General features: G+C 54.4%; 1 protein-coding gene across 1 annotated transcript in view; it reads left to right on the top strand.

Annotated features, from left to right (window-relative positions):
• The window catches only part of STPG1 (sperm tail PG-rich repeat containing 1), a 53167-nt gene extending 42410 nt beyond the window's left edge, over positions 1-10757 (top strand). The window contains exons 10-11 of the mRNA XM_079933540.1: positions 7872-8071; positions 9857-10757. Coding sequence (XP_079789666.1) covers positions 7872-8071; positions 9857-9933 — 277 coding nt within the window. The 3' untranslated portion in view covers positions 9934-10757. The remainder of the gene's footprint in view (positions 1-7871; positions 8072-9856) is intronic.
• The last annotated feature ends 4227 nt before the right edge of the window (positions 10758-14984 follow it).

Raw genomic sequence — 14984 nt, 5'->3', positions numbered from 1 at the left:
GATGCACCTGGGACTCAGGCTTAGGACTGTTTGCATCTTCCAACATTCCCCATGATGCTGTACTCTCCTGGTGCTGGTATTCTTCTATCTTTATAATATAAAATCTCCACTGGGGTGGCAGGATATACGAAAGCGGTGAAACTCTCATAGCTTTCTACTGATAGGTTAACAGCCTAGACTTTGGAGTTGGTCAGCCCTGCTAGATTTGAACGTCAGCTCTGCTATATTCATGCTGTGTGACCGTCAGCACTGTGCTAACCCCTCTGAGCCTGTATGCCCTCGATTGTAAAGTGGGGATAATTTATCCGAACGTTGCTTTCTGATTTAAAAAATATATTTGATATAGTAGGTACAAATAGTGAGTCGATAACACAAATTTTAAAAGACAGGGATTTGTGTTACTGTTTTTAATCTCCTGTACATTTGATGTTACTTTCACCTCAGAGGCTCAAAAATTCACGGGGCTTAATATTCCTCAAATGGGTCTAGAACTTCTAGAGCTAAGTGCCGTGAAGGTCAGCCGTCCTGTCACTCTCAACAGGATTGGCTGTTGTGAGGGCGGACCAGCAGGGCTGGGACCAAGGGTATAGCCACCTGGGGGCCTCCAGAGAGGTCACCTGGGAGCCTCCAGGGAGGTCAGGCAGCTGGCTGGGCGCAGAGCCACAGGGGGTCAGGAGGCTGGGTGGCCCGGGGAGGCTGGCAAACTGGGTCTACTCGGACCATGAGCCCAGGGCAAGGGGTCAGGGGTAAGGGAGAGGAGCAAGACATGAGCCTGCTGAGTCCAACCCAGGACCTGGGGAAGGGATTCAGACCTCAGATGGAGTCCACCAGCTGAGTCCCTTCTGCCCTTCGGATCTGGGGTTCTGCAGGCTGACCTTTCATAGGCTGCGGGACTCGGGACCGGGGCGGGAAAGTCTCCAGGAACAGGCTCTCTCCAAACGTCAGGGACTTCCTGCCTCTGGGTTGGCTTGGGCACCACTACACACAACCTTTCCCTATGCTGCCCCCAAATGGAGTGGGAGAGAGGATGGGCTTTGGGGTTAGCAGACCTGAGTGAGAGTCACAGCTCTGTCTCTAGCAGAGACTTCTCCTCCCTGAGCCTCCATGTTTCCATGTATTAAGTGGAGATAAGAACCTTATCTCATGGGGGTTCTGTGAGGATTAGATGAGAAAGTGCTTGAAAATAGCTCTCACTCTTCTTATGACAGCAGCTATTATTCTATATCCTAGAGAGGCTATGTGACGATAGAGGATGCAGCTGTTTGAGGCATGGAGGCTCAAGCCCCCACCCTGACTCTGGAAGCTTCTTCAGGGAAACGATGAGAGGAGGGTGAGGGGCACTCAGTGTTTAACCGCCTTCCCCAGAGCGGTGTCATTTGGCCTGCGTCCGAGTTTGGATGAGTGGTTTGAAATAGCCTCATTTTATGGCCTTCGCATCCGTCAGTCAGCAGGCCCTGGAGGTTTCTGGTGCTGTGCTGAGGGCTATGGGGGAGCTCACATGGACAGAGCACCATCCATACCTTCAGGCTCCCCTGGCAACAACTCCAGAGCAAGGCAGAGGAACGTGCCACAAAACGCCGGATCGTTTTGGGCCCCAAGGTTGCATGACCACACTCCCCCACCAAGGGCGCCAGCTTTCTGATGGGAGCAGTGCAGTAGTGCTGGTGTGTCTGGGGGTATCTGGGGCGCACTGGCTCTCTGTGATGCTTCGTGAATGGTGGCTCCTGGGTTAATAAACCCAGGAAGCACTGCATACAATCCCTCTGCCCCCGGGTGCATCACAGTATACATGAGCTTATTAAAGGCTCTGAGAAGGTCCGCAGTAAAGAGACCTGTCAAACCCAGTGTCTCTTAAACTTGGGCTCACCCTGGTGAGTGGACAGTGCCCCAGCCTCCACGGCAGGCTCTGTGGTCTGGGGCTGCTCTCAGCGCCTCCCTGAGCCTTTGTTTCTCCATTTGTGAAAAGAGGGGAAATCTTTCCATTTCTCACACTCTGTGACCCCAGCTTTGCTCACCATGTCACTTCGGAGAGCATACGGAGGCAGTGAACATGGGGGCAGGCAGGACCCACAGAGGAAGTCCAGTATATATTGTTGAGTTGGCATGGAAAGGGTGAGGTTGAGAAATCTGTAATTTCATTTAAAAGCAAAGAGATAAAACTAAAGTGTGCTGTTGGTTATTCCAAAGTAGCATCCATCTGTTTATGTGGGACGATGGAGAAAGGGATGTGACACAAAGAAGAGAAACAGCGAATGTGGTAGTATTGAAGGAGTATCCAAACTCCAGTCTCTCAAATTCAAATTCTGTTTCCTTTCCTGTGACGCTGGAGGGAGGAGAGGGGCAGGAGCACCTGAGGGCCCATCCTGGGGTTGTCAGGCCCCGGAGAAGGTGTGCGTTGTTTCCTCCCCATCGATGTGTTGAGACTCTGTCTACATCAAGCCTAATCATACTCAGATCTCCGGGGGCTGCATGGGGCAGTGGTGGAGAATCTGAGAATCATCACAGTGTTTCTTTTGTGGAAGCACGGGCCGCCCAGGCGTCACACGCATGTAACAGGATGTGAGGCCTGCCCTTGTTTCTCTTGCTTGGAAGTGTGTGGCTCCCCATTCACGGGTGGGGCTCCAGTTTGCAAAGATGGTATTTCGGCTCTGCTTTCTTCAGGATGCAGGGAGAACGGGGGAGATGTTAATTCTCGCTGGGGTCACTGGTGCCGTGTTACCGACCCCTGCTGGCCTCCTGAGCTGGGAACCGGCTGCAGAGGCCGGTGGCACCGAGGGCATAAGCACAGGCAGGGAGTCGTCAGGCCGCTGAAACTCCTGCCTTCCCCTCTCACCAGCCCTGGGAGGCTGGGGGTAGGGGTGGGGGGGTGTCACTTAACTCCCTGGGAATTCAAATTCATCCTCTGTGAGTTGGGGCAAGCACACTTTACAACACGCTTGCAAGGATAAAAAAAGATGACTCACATAACTGGCAAATTGTAAACTTCTGATGTGCGTGATTTGTACTTTCATCGAAACGTGTGAGCAAGCCCTCTGCACTCACCCGATGTTTCTTGAGTGGCCCTGCGGCACAGATGCGGTGAGGGGCTGTAGGGTCGTTGGCGTGGCCGTTTCTGGGCTCCTCGGCTGAAGAACGCATCACAGAGTGTCTTTGTTATGGCCACGTTGCTGACTCGAAAGCTAAGAGGATTTACCAGCTTCCGGGGGTCTCTGGAGGAGGCCATCAGCCGGGGTTTCACTTCTGTAGGTCTCCAGCATCCGTCACAGTGCTGACTCAACGGATCAGGGTGAGTCAGGGGGAGGGCTTTTGGAGATCAGAATACTTCCTCCTAGGCGCTGCCTTCCGACTCACGCCAGGAGGGAGGTGAAACACCCACTGACATCTTTCTAACCCTTGATCTGCTTCCTGGAGTTTTTAAACCACTGGTTTTGCTCAGACACGCTGTCCTGTCACAGCCAGAGCCCCATCGGCCCCACTCCAATTTGGGTAATTACGTTGGACCCACCTAAAGTTCCCCTGGGATTTTCAATTAGATATGGGATGCTTCTTCCCAAGCAGCTGTAATCTGTCACCCACTCCCCTGTTAAACAGATACCGCATTCCACCCCAGAGGCAATCGGCTGCCCTTTAATGATGAGAAAAAAATTGCCCCTTTATCCCTCCCAACCCTGGGAATCCCTGAGGCAGAGTGAATCTGTGCCTGGGAGTGTCCCGAGGGTCTCGGATGCCCTCCCCAGGTGACCTGCTGAGTCCTCTGAGACATTCATTATTCTTTGGTGATTTGCAAACAGCTCACACTGGAAGCTGCAAACACAACTTAATCCAGTTGTGGCCAAGTCAGAGCCTTTGACAGATGTTTTTTTCCACGGGGCAGGACCAGGTTGGCTTTTAAAACTGGGCGATGAGGCTCATAAAAATCCCTGGTTACAATGCACTGTGGCTGCCCCGGGTTTGATTCAGTCTGACCTCAGTGATTTGCCCAGCCCCATGAGGACATGGAAGGACCATCCCCGGGTGGTGATAAAACTGTCAGGTGGGGTTCAGATGCCTGGGCTCCCCTACTTGCTTCAACCCCTCTCCTCCTCTCTGCAGTTAGGCAAATGTCCTTGGGAATAGGGACCAGGGCCTCAGTGATGGATAAGACACCATCCCCTGCATTAAAGAGCTAGACAAGTAAACAGCATAGAAAAGTAATGTGTTTTGTGCAGAGAAGAGAAGAATGGCTACAGTGTATTGAGGGGCCAGCTTCCAGCCCTCAGAGTTTTCACAGACTTCCTACAGCTTCATCTTCCAGCTCTCCCACGGGTCAGGATTGTTACATAGAGTTTACAGGGGATGCAGACTCTCCCCGGTGGTAGAGCAGAGGGTGGAATTCAGGTCCACCTGACTCCAAAACCCATGCTCCTCTATGGAGCCCAGGAAGGGAGGCGGGGAAGGGGAAGGATTGTGGCCCGGGGAGTTTCCCTGGAGGAGGTGAGAAGCAAAGAGGGAATCAGAGTTGGCAGGGAAAGGAGGTGCTCCTGGCAGAAGGAACAAAGGCAAAGGCATGGAGTCGTTGGACAACGCTGTGCTGGGTATTTCTGGTCATTTTTTTTCTTTTGGCCGCACAGGGTAGCTTACGGGATCTTAGTTCCCCCACCAGGGATCGAACCTGGGCCCACAGCAGTGAAAGCATGGAGTCCTAACCACTGGACCACCAGGGAAGTCCCTGTGCTGGGTGTTTCTGGGAGGTGACCTGGGAGTTAGGCTTCACTGAGAGGCCACTGGTAGTTTTCCTTTAGCTCCTCCTCAGGGCCTGTAACGGGGGTTGGTCGGAAACCCAAGCGAACAGCCCAGAATTCACGGGTGGAAGGAGGCTTGAAGGCGGTCCAGGGGCTTAGCCTCTGGCTCCTTGTGCCCCAGTCCCGGCCCCATGGAGCACAGCTTGTCCCTCTTCCAGGCTTTTGCCCCTGCTGTTTCCTCTGTGGGAAATGCCCCCACCTCCACCTTTTCTACCCAAAGAATTCCTGCTTACCTTTCAGAGCAAATGTTACCTCTTCTAGGTAGATTTCTGGATTCACCCAGTTAGAATTAGTCTCTCTCACCTATATTCTAACATTTCATGTTAAAAAAAAAAAATGGTACCAGTAAAGCACTCGTTAATCTTCATAACAACCCTGGGAGGCAGGTATTATTATCCAGCGTTTTACAGATAAAGAAACTGAGGCCTAGGGAGATTAAGAGGCTTTTCTAAGGATGCACGGCTGGTGGATGGGGAAGCAGAGATTCAAACTCAAGTCTGTCTGAGTGCAAAGCCTGTAAGTTGTCACCGGCCATGATTGTCACTGGCAGTGGATTGTTAAGCCCTCCGGGGCATTCAGGGTCTGTGTCTTAGCACAGAACAGTCTGGACTCCCCAGAGTGCCTGGCACAGAGCTGCACACGGGGCTGACACTGTCCGAAGATCCGGAGAGCTGAGTTGGTGGGGCAAAGCCTCTCCTGGGCATGTGGATGGAGGGGAGGGTGAGGGACCTGTCTCACTCACTCTCAGCAAGAATCTGGTGATGGGCTTCCCTGGTGGCGCAGTGGTTGAGAGTCCGCCTGCCGATGCAGGGGACGCGGGTTCGTGCCCCGGTCCGGGAAGATCCCACATGCCGCGGAGCGGCTGGGCCTGTGAGCCATGGCGGCTGAGCCTGCGGGTCCCGAGCCTGTGCTCTGCAGCGGGAGAGGCCACAACAGTGAGAGGCCCGCGTACCGAAAAAAAAAAAAAAAAAGAATCTGGTGAGATGCTGACCCCCCCTGCCCAGCTCCCTGCAGGCTGTCCCTGGTCAGGAGAGTAGACATCTCACAGTTTCCTCAAAGACTCAGGGTGACCCGGACCCATTGAGTAACCTCATGCGGTGATTGGCTCCTTCCACCTCTAACTTCCAGCAGTCAAGCCTGTCTCTCAATGATCAAATTTCTGAGGGTGCTCTGAAGGGGTGTCGCAGCCGGAACAAGGAGACGCCAGCTTTTATTTGTAAGGGGAGAGTGGTGGATCACACACTGTAACCAGTTCTTCCACGCAGACTGGAGGGAAAGAAAGGAGGCAACGTTTTTCCCCCATTTTCCTGTGGGCACCTTTATCCTAAATATATACATCCAAGCCAGCTGTTCCTCCATCCCAAGACGTGAGCCTCTCGCAGGTTTACGATGGCTGCCAGCAGCCTCCGCTGGCAGTGGGAGTGTCCACCCTGCCCCAAGGTAACTCTGGTGAGAGGCCCCCTAACCTCACTTTCCTGAGGCTCCGTTGCCCGTCCAGGCAGCGGATGGTGGTGCTGCAAGGGATCGTAGTAATAACACTGCTTTTACTGAGGACTTACTGTGTTCGGACGCTCTGCTAGGCACCTTACATAGCTTTTCTCCAGTCATCAACCCGCATATAAGGAGTGAGTGTTACTACTCCTTGTTGCCAGGAACAGAGAGGTCCAGGGACTTGGCTGCCCGGTATTCAGACTCAGGTCTGTGTGACTCTAAAACTCGAAAATTCTCCTCTGCCACAATGCCCTCCCCATCTTGCTAGTCACCAAGACTTGAGTTCCAGTGCTGGCATTACCATGAACTTGCTCTGTGACACTGGGTGACTCACTTTCTCTCTCTGGGCACCAACTTCTTAAGCAAAACAAGGATGTTGGATAAGACATCTCTAGGTCTCCTCTAGCTCTCCGAGTCTAAGAATACCTCTGCTTCAGAAGATGTTGGCCAAAGGGCAGTAGAGTTCCAGGGGCTGGGCATCCCAGTTCCCTCCTCTGTTTGGATGGGTTGCCTTTGAGCTGTGGTGAGTCTCCTGGGGCCATTCAAGGTTCTGAGAAATCTCTCTTTCATTTTCGTGAAAGACCTTAGAAGAAGCTTCAGATGTGAGGCAGAAGTGGGCAGCCCTTCTATTGCATGGCCAGGAGGGTAGGACATTTCCTGTTAACAATTCCAGGATTCCTGGGCAACCCAGCGGACCTCTCTGAATCAAGGCCAGATGGGAGGTCACAGCTGGAAGGGACCTCAGAGGTCGTCATGTCCAACCCCCCTCATTTTACAGATGGGGAGACTGAGTCCCAGAGTGAATTAGTAACAGAGTGAGGGCTCGAATACAGGTTCTCTCTTTCATTTATTCTCTCAAGAACAGGCTTAAAAGACTCCCTTTCCTGAGGGGGGGAAGACAGACCTGAAAACAACTGCAATCTAAGTGGTGATCGTTATTCAGAGGTCTCTTGACTTCCAGCCCAGTATTTTTCCACTCCTACCTCCTGCCTTGCCAAAAACATGTTTAATAAGTTTCTGAGATGTCAGTGCTAGAATGACCTCTAAAGATCTACTAGTCTTGGGATGGCAAATCCTTGGAATTTGGGATTCCTCTTCCCATTTCCTGGCCATGGCAGACATCACAAGTGGCTCACCAATGCTCTTCCCATAGAGCCCAAACGAGGCCTCAGTTCTTTACATGGCGCTCCAGCCAGGCACTACCAAGCGATCAGAGTTGGCACATGGCATCGATGTCTTCTGCCATTCCTGATTAGCTCAACGACATCCGTCATCCACAACGACGAATGTACTGGGCTCTCACTTTGTGCTGGGCCCTGTCCTGACTACTGTGTTTTAGGTGTGTCATCTCCTTTAACCCTGAAAACAAGCCTACAGGGTAGGTGCCATTATGACTGCCCTTGTGCAGGCAAGAAGACTGGGGTCCAGGGTCCCCAGATCACTAGCAGTGGAGCCGGAAGAGGAAATAGGTCTCCCAGTGCCTCGTCCAGTCCTCTTGCAGATGGCTGGGCACTGGGCAGGTCCTGGCTATGTCGAAAAACTGCCATTTCTCCAATAGACTGATTTAGGGACATCTTCCCATTTTTGTCTTTTCTGAAGGAGAAACCCCATCCTAACTTTCTCTGCCCAGCCTTTGCCTCTGCCCCCGAAGCCGCCTCTTCCAGGCCCTGGGCAGTATGAGATCGTGGACTACACGGGGCCACCCAAGCACTTCGTCTCCAGTGCATCCTTCGTGTCCAACACCAGCTGGTGGACAGTGGCGCCGTCCCAGCCAGGCCTGCCCGGCTCGCCTGGCCCAGGTCAGAGGATTGCTTTCAGTGATTGTAAAAACCAAACCTGGAATTGTTTGTCATTCCTGGGCCATCAAATACCACTGATTTATAGGCTGTTTGCCAAACAGTTTACAGGGGTTAGAGTGGATCTAGAAGACTTTTCGGCTTACACTGTCAGAGTATGAAAGGTGGGTTTTTGTTTTTGTTTTAATTTATTTTTTTAAGGTGAAAGGGCTCTTAGAGATGATCCAGGTCAGGGATTTATAACTGAGGACCATGAATGTTTCAAGAGACACAAAGCTGGGCTCCAGGAGGTCTGTGACCCTGAAATCATCTGCAAATTTGGAACGTGCAGATATTATTTTCTGTGGAAAAGAGCCACAGCTTTTGTCTAAAAAGTTCATGTTCTTAAGAATGTTTAAATCGTAGGTCTAGTCTGGCGGGGTCACCTCCCAGATGGGGAAGGCCCGGAGAGCAAGGTGTCATAGCCCTGCAGAGGGTGAGCGGAGGGCAGAGGCCGAGACTCTCTCGCCTCGACGCCTTGTCTGTCATGAAATAAAACAGGGCTCCACCCGAGCCACTGTTTCAAGCCATATAGTTACCCCCAGGATCTGCCTGAGAGCTGATAGTCTGAGGGACTTGTTCCAGGGGGTGGTCCCTGCACTCCCCTGCCTACTTGGAGCCCCTAGCTATTTACCACCCCCGACACTGGCCAGAGTTTATGGCATTGGGGAATGACAGGTGCGCTGATGGGCTGGTGGCGTGGGAGGGGGAAGGCAAGAGCTGAGGTGACCAGCAGGCCTGTGAAAGTCAGGCTCTCAATGAGCATCGCTGATGCTCCCACCCTGCGGAGGCAAAGATGACTGAGGCTCAGTGCTGGCCCCCGAGGCGTCCCCTTCCCTCCACACACACAGGTGAGTAACATGTAAGGTAGGCGGGAGAGGGAGAATATCATCCTCATGGCTCTGTCCTTGGAAACGTAGTGATAAGCCAATAAGATGGCACAGGTTTGACCTACGGGTCATCTGGTCAGTCCAGGCAGAACTCAGCTTGGTCCCGCAAATGTACGAATGCCCCATGGAGTGGTGGGGCCAGGACCCCAGAGACCAGCCGGATCCTCGTCTGACCCTGTTTGGCCCAGTCCTCCAGGAGCTTTCTCCAAGCATCTTCTCCATGCGGGCACCTGGAGGGCAGGTGCAGGCCAGGGCCTGCTGCTGTGATCACCTAGGCCAAGGTGGGCTTCCCTGAGGGCCTCCCAGAGTAAGTACATGCAAACACCTGCCTTCGTGGCTTCCAGTGGGCGCAGAGCTACCTGGACACCTCAGCAGCTTCCTGAGGGTGTACCGGAGGCCGTGCGCGGCCCTCGTGAACAAATCGGCATCAGCGTGAGAGCTTCCAGCCACCCCAGGTTGTGGTTCCCAAGCCCTGCGTGGTCCTGGCCGCTACTGTGATGGCTTTCAGTTTTCCCGAAATTTCTGAACTAAATCAAAGCAAACCCGCATTAAGCTGACACCTTGCTTCTATAAGAGTGTTGCTCTATTCATTTCTTTTCAAATTTCCTACAAAACTCTTTTGTAAATTTCCTTCTGTTAAAAAAGTTAGTGAGTTGAAGAAGGTGGGCAGCCGGAGTTCGAGTCCCGCCTGGGCCAGTTCAGAGCCGGATGACCTAGGCCCAGTCCCTCCCTCCCTGACTCCCCACATGTCAGGTGCAGGGGTCCCGCTGGCCTCACCCGCTCCAACGCCGAGTGCCAGGACCTTGAGAATTGGCCTTTTCTCTTTCAACACTGTCTCTCTCTCTCTCTCCTCTCACAGCCACATACAAGCCGGAATTCCCCGGAAAGCAGTCCTTTCTCTACAATGGGGACAAGAAATGGATCCCAGTGTTGTAGTCACCTCATCCGAGCTCAAGGAGACCCCCCCGGCCACCAGCTGTCACCCCAGGCACCCCGGACGGTCATTCAGAGAGCGCCCATCTCGTGTGTGACGGCTGATGACTTGGGACGTCCTTGCCCCCTGCCTGGTGTTACAGCTGGCCTGCCGTGCTTGTCCTTGTCCTGAGCTGCCCCCTGGAGCATGGACCCCCACCCCACGGACCCCCCTGGATTCCTGAGCAGACAGAGCCCCCCGGGTTACTTGGTCACGTGCCCTCCGGCCTGGCTCGGCCCGCCTGCCCTCAGCCCTCAGAGCTCGTGCAGCTCAGGATCCAGGAGGTGGTGGCCGATGGCAGATGCCCCGTCTGGAAGCCTGCTGCTGAGCCAGGGCTCTGGGGTCACAGGGTGGGCAGCGCAAGGCCGCGGCCCCGGCACACTCCCATGCTCTGGCCTTGACCTCCAGACTCCTCCCGGAGTTCCAGGAGCCGGGAAGGCCCACAGGCACTGTGACAGGGACCTGAAGGGGTTGCCTTGCCCTCGCCCCCAGCTCAGCCTCGTGTCTCGCCCTAGGAAGAGCATGGCAGCGTCACCATGGTCACGTGAGCTCATCACCCACTTTCAGGAGAGGGCTCCACATCCATTTGTTGGCTCCGCGCACAAAGGGCAGATGTGGGCAGGACCCTCTGGGGCCAGAGCCCTGGGCACAGCGGTTCTGAGGGGCGCCTGCAGGTTCTTACTTTTGCCCGGCCTTTCCCCTTCCCTGGCCTGGTCTCCGTCCCTCCCACCTCATGCTCAAGTCCAATATGATCTTTAATGGATCCTTTCTGGCCTGCCAAGTCGGTCCCCCTCAGCAAGAGGATGAGATTCTCAGAGAACCAAGAGGAACTGCAGTTAACCACACATCCCCTCCTTCCCCAGCTATCCACGTGTCTTGGGCTTTTGTAAGTGGAAGCCTCTTGCACCGCCTCCCTCCCCTCCGCGTGTCCCTCCCTTGCCCTTGGCTTTCTCCTTGGACTTTCCTCCGTGACTGTTAGTCCAGAACTGGCCGATGACTGCCTCTCCCTTCAGGGAGGGGCGGGTGAGGGAGAGGGAGGGAGAAGGATGGCACAACGGGTCCAGTTAAACAGAGTTCTCATTTCTCACAAAAGCTGGCCTTGTTGTGAACCTCATATTCCTGCAAGTGCCCCACTGCTTTGGGATGAGCGGGAGGCAGCCTGGAGCATGGCGCCAAGAGCGACCAAGGTCTGGACCTAAAGGTGGACACCTTGTGCTGAGTCTGCTCAGGCCCTTAGCTTCTCCTAGAGGTCAAGAGTCGGATCCGAATTTGGAGGTTCAAGGTCAAGCACTTCCACGGTTGGGTGGGCAAGGCAAGGGAGCAAAACAGGTGAGGCGAGAGGAGGTCCAGGAGCTGAGGAGGCTGCCCATCTAAAGGCCAGCTACCTATTGCCAGATCTGCAGATTTTTCAAAAGAACCTGGGAAATTTTAAAATGTGAAACTTCTTGATTGGAGATGTTAACAACCATATTTCAATTAAAAACTTTTTGTTCGGGCTAAAGGAAACTCTTCTGCTAACCATCAATTGTCCACTTCGGCGCTAGAAATTCTGGAAGACCCCTTTAAGGCTGACACTTGAAGCTGCACCTTTCTTTGAACCCAGACTCTTGACAATAGGGCCAGACCTGAAGGCCTTGGCTTTTAGGTCCCTCTGACCCTAGGAGACCTTAGCAGGCCACTGGGCTGGAAGCAGCCGGCCCTGGGATCACTGCAGGCAGAGGCTGGCGGGACTGCATAGAAAACAAAACAGGCCGCTCCTCCCTGGGGCAGCTGGGCTGAGCACCAGCAGGTGGGGTCTGTCTCTATAGAAACCCCTCCAAGTGGGGTCAGGAAAGTGGAGAGTCTGGGAAGAGGATGGCCGGGCTGCTCTTGGCCAGCCGGAATCGGGGTATTCCATAGAAGACACGGCTGGAGCTGAGGCCCTGAGCTCAGAGGGTCTGTCTGGGTTGTACCCAGCCTCTCTGAAGATGTCATAGGCTGCTCACAGCCCTGTCCAGCCCTGTGGTTCTCAAGCCCCATCTGTATGGTAGGATCACTTGGGGAGCTGTTATAGAGACTGCCCAGGCCCGACCCTCGAAGTTCTGATCTGAGGTAGGGTCTGGGCAGTGGTATCTTTATTAACATTCTTGGTGTGATTGCAAAGTGTCTAGTTAGGGTTAGGATGTACTGATAGTATTTTCCTAAATTCAATGTGCATACAAATCACTTGGAGATCTTATTAAAAGATCTCGGGTGGGGCCCGAGAGTCTACGTATTTTTTCTTTTTTTTTTTAAATCGAGATATAATTGAAGTAGAACATTGTATTGGTTTTAGGTGTGTTTCTAACAAGCTCCCAGGTGAAGCTGATGCTGCTGGCCCATGGACCACACTTAGAGCAGCAAAGGTCTAGTAAATACACCTGATTGTGGAGCTCTTCATCTGGCTCTCCATGTGTTCATCCAACTGCCTGTCAACCTATTTAGCCTTCCCTCCCTCCCTCCTTCTTTCTCCTCATTGTTTGTTCATCCCTCACTCCTGCGTTCCTCATCCATCCTTTTCTCCCCTCGCTCCCTCGCTGTCTACCGTGCAAAGCTACCTGCAGGCAGGGGATGGCAATTCCTCCTGCCACCAGCTGCGTTTGTAGTGACCCCCGTTTGGAAAGGACTTACCTTCACTCCTTTCACCTTTCCACTCTTTGAAGAAGGACAACCCCGGCATGGCTGCTGTCGGGCTCAGGAGCTGCCCTTTGCTCCCCGACCTTCTCTGAGGGCAGGACAGAATTTCCTCAAGCCTTTCAGAGCTCTCTTTGCTTGAGGTCCAAATGGCCTTCCTAGCCATAGACGGCCTCATCTGTTGTCTGCTCGTGTGGAGGGGAGAGAAGCGGGCCCTGGCATTTTGGCTGGAGGCCGTGGGTGGAGGTGGATGTGGAGCTGCAGGCCCCACCCCTGAGCTCGGCAGCAGGCTTTGCACTGGCCCCCATAGTTCCCTGTGTGCATTAGTCAGCCAGACACTGGCAGGTTGCAAAGGCAGCAAGGCCTATGGAACGACGGCCATAGAGCAGTGGTTCTCGACCTTGAGTGCACATGGTAACCACCTGGGGGGCTTGAAAAGCACTGAGGCCTGGGCCCCAACCCCAGAAATTCTGACTTAATTGCTGCAGGGTGTGGTCTGGGCAGTGGGGATGAAAGCTGCCTAGGTGATTCCCGCGTGCAGTCAAGGTTGAGAAGATCGCCTTCCTGCTTCTGGAGGCTCTGGAAGGAAACGGACAGACGCGGAACACCTCTGCGTACCTGGCCGCGTGTTGGTACTCTGCATACGCTCTGCCATTTCACCCTCATGCGGCACCCAGGGGGACGTAGCAGCGAGGCCCGGAGTGGGCAGAGCAGCTCTGGGTGCTCCGTGGGGTCGCTCCAGCAGTGCCGGGCAAGCTGTATTGGAGTCAGAGACCACAGGAAACATCAGTAATACTGACCCTCACGTCAAAGTTTTGATATTTTATCATGTTTTTTGGGCCTTAATTTCAAAAAGCATCGCATTGGACTGTGACTTAACTTGGTTACTGAGCTCTTTGGCTCCTCTTAATTTTGTGCCTGAGGCTAGGGCCTCTCTTGCCTGACCTGAATCCTGGCCACAGGGCCTTGAGAATTCGGACTCTAGACCTCCTATCAGAGCCGGAAGGCCCTTGGAGACATCCACGGTCTTCATACTTCTTTTTTTTAAGTTTAGTTCAGACAAAAGTTAATACGAGAAATCTTAGTGTATAAACGAAGGAAAGCAGAGCTGCTGTGACTGAGTCTGGGGAGGATGCCTAAGGGCTGCCTGCTGTCTCCTCCCCCACATTGTAGGGGCCTTTGAGACCCACCAGTGAACCGTGGGGCTCCAAAGATGATAGCTACCCAATGACCCATTTTACAGCCAAAGAAGCTGAGGACTAGAGCTGGTGGGGTGCTGGTAAGCCAGAAGGGCCGAGGGAGGGAGGAAGCTCTGACTTGCCATTTGTTCTCTAGGGAAAATAAGGCCTTGACTTGTAGCATTTGTCAATTCCTGCGGTGTAAACACTCCCTCCAACATACCGACAGGACGTCACTGACCTCAGAGTCGGGGAGAGACGGCTGGATCGCGTCTGTGAGTGGGTAGGAGCCGGCAACAGGAAAAGTGAGTTGGTCGAGAGCATGGGGGCAGAACTGGCAGGAGAGTGTGGTCACACGGCTCCCGGCCCTGGGTTCTGCCCACTGCCCCAGCTGTGAGGTCCTTGGCAAGGGCATCCTGGGACTTCTTCCCCTCCAGAGTCAGTGATCCCGACGTCATAACGTTCAGCCTGTGGGACCACGCAGGACAGGCCACACAGGACGGGCCACACAGGACGGGCCACACAGGACAGCACACAGGACGGGCCACACAGGACGGGCCACACAGGACGGGCCACACAGGACGGGCCGCACAGGACGGGCCACACAGGATGGGCCACACAGGACGGGCCGCACAGGACGGGCCACACAGGACAGGCCACACAGGACGGGCCGCACAGGACAGCACACAGGACGGGCCACACAGGACAGGCCACACAGGACGGGCCGCACAGGACAGCACACAGGACGGGCCGCACAGGATGGGCCACACAGGACGGGCCACACAGGACAGGCCGCACAGGACGGGCCACACAGGATGGGCCACACAGGACAGGCCACACAGGACGGGCCACACAGGACGGGCCACACAGGATGGGCCACACAGGATGGGCCACACAGGACAGCACACAGGACGGGCCGCACAGGACGGGCCACACAGGACGGGCCGCACAGGACGGGCCGCACAGGATGGGCCGCACAGGACGGGCCACACAGGACGGGCCGCACAGGACGGGCCGCACAGGACGGGCCGCACAGGACAGGCTGGGCATCAGGACTCGGCCGCCTTCCATGGCGGCATCTCTGCTTCACCAGGGCCCAGCACTTACCAGCACCCTTCAAGTTCGAGGCAAACCACTTACAGGATAGAGAAGGAGGGAGGCCTTGTTTGCTTTCACCCTCTCCT

The sequence above is a fragment of the Stenella coeruleoalba genome (genome assembly GCF_951394435.1).
Source record: "Stenella coeruleoalba genome assembly, chromosome: 1".
In the NCBI taxonomy this organism is placed as follows: Eukaryota; Metazoa; Chordata; class Mammalia; order Artiodactyla; family Delphinidae; genus Stenella; species Stenella coeruleoalba.
The sequence above is the reverse complement of the archived record's forward strand: the minus strand, read 5'-3'. Positions and strand labels throughout refer to the sequence as shown.